Source organism: Gavialis gangeticus, unplaced genomic scaffold (assembly GCF_001723915.1).
Source record: "Gavialis gangeticus isolate Ggan-Ray unplaced genomic scaffold, GavGan_comp1, whole genome shotgun sequence".
NCBI lineage: Eukaryota > Metazoa > Chordata > Crocodylia > Gavialidae > Gavialis > Gavialis gangeticus.
The window spans coordinates 16,228,645-16,235,351 of NW_017729006.1; the positions used below are offsets into that span (position 1 = coordinate 16,228,645).

The 6,707-nt window shown below is 41.4% G+C and overlaps 2 protein-coding genes across 5 annotated transcripts in view; both read right to left on the bottom strand.

Moving 5' to 3' along the window:
- Positions 1 to 3,803, bottom strand: part of LOC109291765 (C-C chemokine receptor type 5-like) — a 42,837-nt gene extending 39,034 nt beyond the window's left edge. The window contains exon 1 of one of the 2 annotated variants that reach the window (XM_019508874.1): positions 3,732 to 3,803. The gene's annotated coding sequence lies outside the window, so the exon portion shown is untranslated. Of the gene's footprint in view, positions 1 to 2,416; positions 2,502 to 3,731 lie in introns of those variants that run through there. The other variant, XM_019508872.1, reaches the window with a different exon arrangement.
- LOC109291767 (C-C chemokine receptor type 2-like) overlaps positions 1 to 6,707 on the bottom strand; it is a 28,487-nt gene that overhangs the window by 8,413 nt on the left and 13,367 nt on the right. The window contains exons 2-3 of one of the 3 annotated variants that reach the window (XR_002095947.1): positions 3,732 to 3,803; positions 2,417 to 2,567 (exon numbers count right to left, since the gene is read on the bottom strand). Coding sequence is in view for 2 of the 3 variants with exons in the window: in XM_019508877.1 (XP_019364422.1) it covers positions 355 to 1,401 (1,047 nt within the window). In the remaining variant the exon portion in view is untranslated. Of the gene's footprint in view, positions 1 to 3; positions 1,413 to 2,416; positions 2,568 to 3,731; positions 3,804 to 6,707 lie in introns of those variants that run through there. The other 2 variants (XM_019508877.1, XM_019508876.1) reach the window with 2 other exon arrangements.

Here is a 6,707-nt window from a genome sequence, read left to right on the forward strand (position 1 = left end):
AACCTCACAATGTTTTCCTTATATTCTTTACATAACTGCTTTGCATAATATCTCTCCTTCCCTGTCTTCATCAAACCACCTTCTCAGTCATACTTCATAAGGGAATCACATGACATTGGCTAGAATTTGTCTCTAAAGAAAATCACATTACTTTGGGTTACTAAACTATTTACCTTCCCTGTGAGACTTGTACTTTACCTATACTGAGAATGGGAAATACTGCAATGCCAGAGAAAAAATTACCTATTTGTAATTGTAGATCCTTGAAGGTGATGATCTCAAATGTTTTGATTAGTTCCAAAATCTTTTAGGTGAAAAAGATTGAAACTGACTAATGACACGTCCTATTGTATTTTACAAACCAATGGAAACGTCATGCTCTGCAGTAGATGGAGTAAATGTGGAACTAACTCGTTCTAACTTATCACGGTAAAGAGATGGACATTGTTTACAAAGGTGGACTGCAATGTGTTTTCGGAAATAGGTAGAAAGATATTTTCTAAACTTTTCACCAACAAAGGCATAGATCACAGGGTTGATACAACAGTGGATCATGGCAATTGTTTCTGTTACTTGAATTGCAATATCAATTTGAGTGCTTGCCTTAGCATTATCAAGGGAACCTGAAAAAGTCTTCACAAAAAGAGCGATGTTGAATGGTGTCCAGAAGAGAAAATAAACAATCACTATGACAAAAATAAGCCTAACTGCTTTGTTTTTTTTTTCATTCCTACATTTCAGTAGTGTCCTTATAATTGCAGTGTAGCAGAAGATCATAACGATCAAAGGAATAAAAAGTCCAACGGTGTTCATCAGTAAAGTCATGAATTGCTTCCATTGCCTCATTTTATCACTTGGAAGGTTAAGGCTACAGCCCGCATTATTATTTCCAGTACCATAAAATGTTATCCCTGGAACAGCGACTAGTGCAGAAACAATCCAAACAACTACACTTGCAAGGATGCCATAGACAGCTGTGCGAGCTTTCAAAGCAAACACTGCATGGACAATTGCTAGGTATCTATCTATTGTCAAAAGTATTATGAAAAAGATTCCACTGTAGAAGCCAAAGGAATAGATCCAGGAAAGAATTTTGCACATTGCATCTCCAAAAATCCATTTATGTGCTGCCTGGTATGCCCAGAATGGTAGAGAAAATACAAAAAGCAAATCAGAGATGGCCAAATTTAGCAAATAGATATCAGTCATGCTTTTCAGTCTCTTGTATTTTATCAGGATCAGAACAACTAATGCATTGCCCGCAAGGCCAAAAATCAGCACCAGAGAATAAAGTGGTGGCAAAAACCAAGTCCCAAAATTTTTTGCAGAACTGTTTACAAATGGTGTAGGGAGATCTTCATAATCAAATTCGGTTGTCAAACTTGGTTCCGAGGTGCTCATTTTGCAGTGGTCTAAGAAAGAAATAATGGATGGTCATTTATAGGAATTAGATAGTATCACAGTAAAAGAAGTGAAGCACAGTGTTTTGTATAATCATATGTTTGTCAGAGATATTTACATATCTCTGTGAATGCAGAATTTCATCTTAGGAAACAGTATAAAACTGCTGACATAAAATGTAAATGAATGCCACAGGCCACATCAATAAACAATTTGAAAAGTTAATTTGCCAAATGTTCAATCCCTGTGAGCTTCCAAATATATCATTTAAGATAAGTGTCCTTCATCTTCAGTAAACACAAGTGACACAAGTAAAAGCTTTGATGACTAATTAATATAAGGGGTGGCTTGTTTAGAGGTGGTAAACTAGGCAGTGGTTTATCAGAATGAGACAAAAAAAGAGAAGGCAGGAAAAAACAAGGTACCCAGCTGAGAAATGTTTGTTAAGCCTTCTAACCACTTTGAGATGTTACTAGCCCTCACCATAGCAATGAACCATGATGGAGTGAATTTTGGTGAGCTATTGCTTTAGAATATTTCAGAGTTCAAAAAACATTCAACAGGTAAACATTATAAAATAAAACTTTTTGTTGCAAATTATTTGCCTAGTTCTTATGTTGTTTCTCAGGTCAAAGAACTTAGTTTATTTTGATTCAAAAGAAAATAAAGCTCTGATTTTTATTTTCCCTAAGGCCCTTTTGTACCACTTTGGCAATATAAGTTGGCCTTATTGTGAATGTAAATGGAATTCACAACCACTCTAGGGACACATTATGCTCACATAGCAGTGCAAATAAAATTCAGGTCCTCTGTGTGAATGAGATTCAGGCCTATACTCCATTTAACAAAGTTATTTCTTTTAATCTTGCAGCCTCTTATCATTTACATTCAGGCCACTTTAATCTGCTTTGGTTATGCAAAGAGACCTCATTCAGAGCAGTATCACGTGACCGCATCATAAATGAGACTCAGAGCTGTTACTTTTTTTAAATTGTTTTTGTTGTTCTTTACTTACCTATTAACTAGAAGAGAGCTAATCAGAGAATTTACACAACACTGAGAGAAAGGTAGTAGGATGAAATGGCAAATTTCTAGTCTCTTGCAATTCAGATCAAGTGCTTGCAGCACCTTCCAAGAAATTGTCAACACGGCATTCAACAAATAATCTGCAAGAAAAAAAACCCGCAACTATAAAAACTGACATATTAACATTTCCCTGACTGGCATCTAGTTATTCCACAGGTATTGCAGCATATTATAAATATTTTGTGATAAAAAGATATCTTCAGTGCCCCCTTTTGAATATATCTGTAATTTTGATTGACTGTAATTTTTTCTAATTTTGTAGTTTCATCAAAAGTTAACTTTGGTTAAATGATCCACTTGATTCAAGATTTTGTTACTTTTCTTAACACTGCTAATCTCTAATGTGGCATCTTCCTAATATCTGAAACAACTGCTGGAAGTTTGATTAGAGTCAATGATTTAATATTGTAGAATCACAGAAAAGTAGGGCTGGAAGGGACCTCAGGAGGTTAGCTAATACAACCCCTTGCTCAAGGCAGGATCTTCTCTATCCAAACCACCCATGCAACTGCTTGTCTAAGACCTGTATATGAACAACCCTCTCATACAGCTACAAGCTACATTGCCCCAAACACCTTGTGTGCTGTGGATTAAAGTACTATCTGTGGCAAGGGTTGTTAAAATACACTCAAGAAATTCCATCAGTAATCACCAGACCTATTAGTAACTGAGTTGGCAGACTATCTCAGGTTTTGCTAATTACACAGTTATTAGGTATTCAAAGCTGTTCAACAAAATACTTACACCAATATGAAATATTTCAAACTCCATATTTCTGCATAATTATGCATTATGATTATAGCTTTGAAAGTTTATTATGCATGTCATTATTTGTGCTTTGTAATTGGTCACCTGTGGCCTAAATGCTCCTGCTTAACTGGATAACTGCAATGTTTATGAATAACAGAGTAAGCTTTTTCCAGTGTGAACTCTTGTATGCATACACCTACACAAGTTCTGCAAATGTTCTTGCAAAAAAACAAACAAGTGTTTACAGAAAACAATTGACAAGTATTAAGACTTTTTGCACATCTCTGCACGGCTGAGCAAAGGGAACACGCATCCTTGTAACGTTTTGATTTACTGCAGTACACTTGCAATAGCATACATGTTTTGGGTTTGACAACTGTCATCTCCGCTGCACAGGAGGAGAAACAGTATGGAAAGCCCTTGGTGATAAAGATTGAAAGTTAAGCATTCAAAAGTTAGGATGCGACAGAATAAAGGTGGCATTATCTACTCACCTATCCCCTAAGCAGGAGTTCAGATGTTACAGAATTCAGAGCTCGTTGGTCTTAAGGTAGGCTGGGAAACCCCTGAAAAATGAGTAAAGGAGTGAATAATACTGAAAAAGGGGCAGTACCATACTTGAGAACCAAGACTGCTCTAGGGAGAAACTACTTTAGAAAATGCTGCTTATGCAACCTTAATTCAGTCCACTTCTGCATATGTAGTATGGTACAGTCTTTATATTCATGGTCTTGTGCCATATATACTGTATATACTATAATGTATATACATTACACACATCAGAGTACAGATGCACCATATACTGTGCTAAACAGATATTCAGTACTTTGTTCTTTTCATTTAATATGTGGTCCTATGCAACTTGCCAGGCCTATTTGTCACATTAAGGGGCATGAGCCTAGGGCCACCAAGTAACTTAATGGGCTCCCTCAGTTGGGGAGGCTACAGGAGAAGTGAGTACTTTGAACAAATAATAATGAAAACAGGGCCAGGAGTGAAGGGCTAAGGTTCAGAACAAGAATGCCAAGGGGGGGGAAACCGAGCAGAGTACACCGGATAGTGCCAACTGGCCCTCAAATGAGTCCAAGAAGCCAGTAGACACTGCTCAGTGATACTTTGCTTGGACACGGGAATGAACACGGGCAAAGAAAGTGGCCCCACAGTTCCCAGAGACCCTCCCGGTCAGAGCCTCCTTCCTGGTCAGATTCACAGCCAGCTTGGCTAGGGCCAGGAGGAGGTTGACCAGGAGGTCCCAGGACTTGGTGGGATCATGGATAGGTAGTGCATAAATGAAGAGGTGAGAGGAATAATGCAGCCAGAACCTCAGCAAGAGGTTCTGGAGGAGGCAGTGCAGGGGCTGCAGCCTGGCACAGTCTGGGTAGGTGTGCGCCAGAGTCTCCCCCTTCTCACAAAAGGGGCAGGTGTCTGGAGCATCCATGAACCACACCAGATACACTCCCACGGCGACAGCTCCATAGAGGAGCTGCCAGCTGAAGTAAAAAGCAGCATACACAAGCAGTGATCACCTGTGAAATGTGTGGTTTAAGCAACTTGCTAGGATACTATAGGACCTCTGTGTCATCATCAGCACCAGCTCTATATATAACACATAACCGGAAGAACCCTGGTTATGGTGCTTTCATTCTGAATGGACATTTCATTTCAGGAGACTTCTTGGCTTCCTTTTCTATGTTGCTATACAATCATGTACAAGTATCTTGCAGAATTGAGGATTGTTCTGTATACAAGCCCAATCATTCCTTTAAGTATTATTTGGCTTGGGGAGAACCTGAAGACTGACCCTGGCCATCAACCTTCACTTAGCCATAAAGTTCCTATGCGCACTGATGAGGTGAGTTTCCAGGGTCTCCAAGCCTGAGCTTGCTGTTGAGTGAGTTTGAGAGTCCCCTGTTACTAGACTAGTTAATAAGATGGGTTTTAAGGGTACCTTATGCCTGAGTTTGCTAGACAGATGAATTTCAAGTGTCCCACTCAACTGCACTTACTATGTCCTGTGCCTGAGCTGTTACATGCCATTAGTGATTTTCAGATGGTTTCTTTTCAAGGAGTGTTTGGAATAGGAAAAAAAAAGGGTGACACCCCCCCAAATACAGGAATGCACCCTCAAATACAAGAATGCACCAAAGAGTAAGAAGAGGGCACCAGGCAATGTAGGGCCCCTGCAAGATGCAAACGGTAATCTTGTGGCTACGCCAGACAAGAAAGCTGATATTTTTAACAGTTCCTTTGCCTCTGTTTTCTTGAACAGGGACCAGGACATCCCACCTACCAGAGGTAGGGACAGTCTCAGGGATAGCTCCGTCAGGCCTTCAGTCAGCGCAGATGTAGTTAGGGATCTTCTGGAAGAGCTTGACATTTTTAAATCTGCAGGTCCAGATGCCCTCCACCAAAGGGTGTTGAGGGAGCTGGCAGGGTCATCGCAGAGCCCTTGGCCCGACTATACGAGCATTCGTGGTCTTCTGGCCAGGTGCCGGGGGATTGGAAACTGGCTAATGTGGTCCAAATTTTCAAGAAAGGGAAGAAGGAGGACCCAAGTAACTATAGGCCTGTAAGCCTCACCTCGGTGCTCAGGAAGATCTTGGAGAGAATCATCAAGGAGCACATCTGTGGGGGGCCAGCAGGGGAAATCATGCACAGGGGCAACCAGCATGGGTTCATCAAAGGCAGGTTCTGCCTGACCAACGTGGTTGCCTTTTATGACCAGGTGACTAAATCCTTGGATGATGGTGTTGCCATAGACATAGTCTTTCTAGACTTTAAGAAGGCCTTTGACACTGTCTCTCACCCCATCCTCATCAATACATTAAGCAATCGTGGCATTGATGCTTACATAGTTGGATGGGTAAAAAATTGGCTGATGGGGCGCACCCAGAGAGTAGTGGTGGACAGGTTGTACTCAGCCTGGTGAGATGTGAGCAGTGGGGTACCCCAGGGCTCGGTCCTCAGGCCCACACTGTTTAGCATCTTCATCAGCAACTTGGATGGGGGGTGAAAAGCACGCTGTCCAAGTTTGCTGATGATACTAAGATGTGGGGTGAGGTGAACACACTTGAAAGGAGAGAGGCTGCAACTTGATTTAGACAGACTACAAAAGTGGGCAGATGAGAATAGGATGGGGTCCAATGTAGACAAATGCAGGGTGCTGCACCTTGCGAGAAGGAATCCACAGCATACATCCAGGCTGGGGAGTTCCCCTCTTGAAAGCACAGAGGTGGAATAGGATCTTGGAGTCATTATTGACTCCAAGATGAACATGAGCCAGCAAGGCCAACCATACCTTGTCATGCATCCAAAGATGCATCTCAAGCAGGTCCAGAGGGGCGATACTCCCCCTCTCTGCGACTTTGGTCAGGCCACAGCTGGAGTACTGTGTCCAGTACTGGGACCTGCACTTCAAGAGGGATGTGGCCAGCCTGGAGAGGGTTCAGAGGAGGGCCAACTGCTTGGTG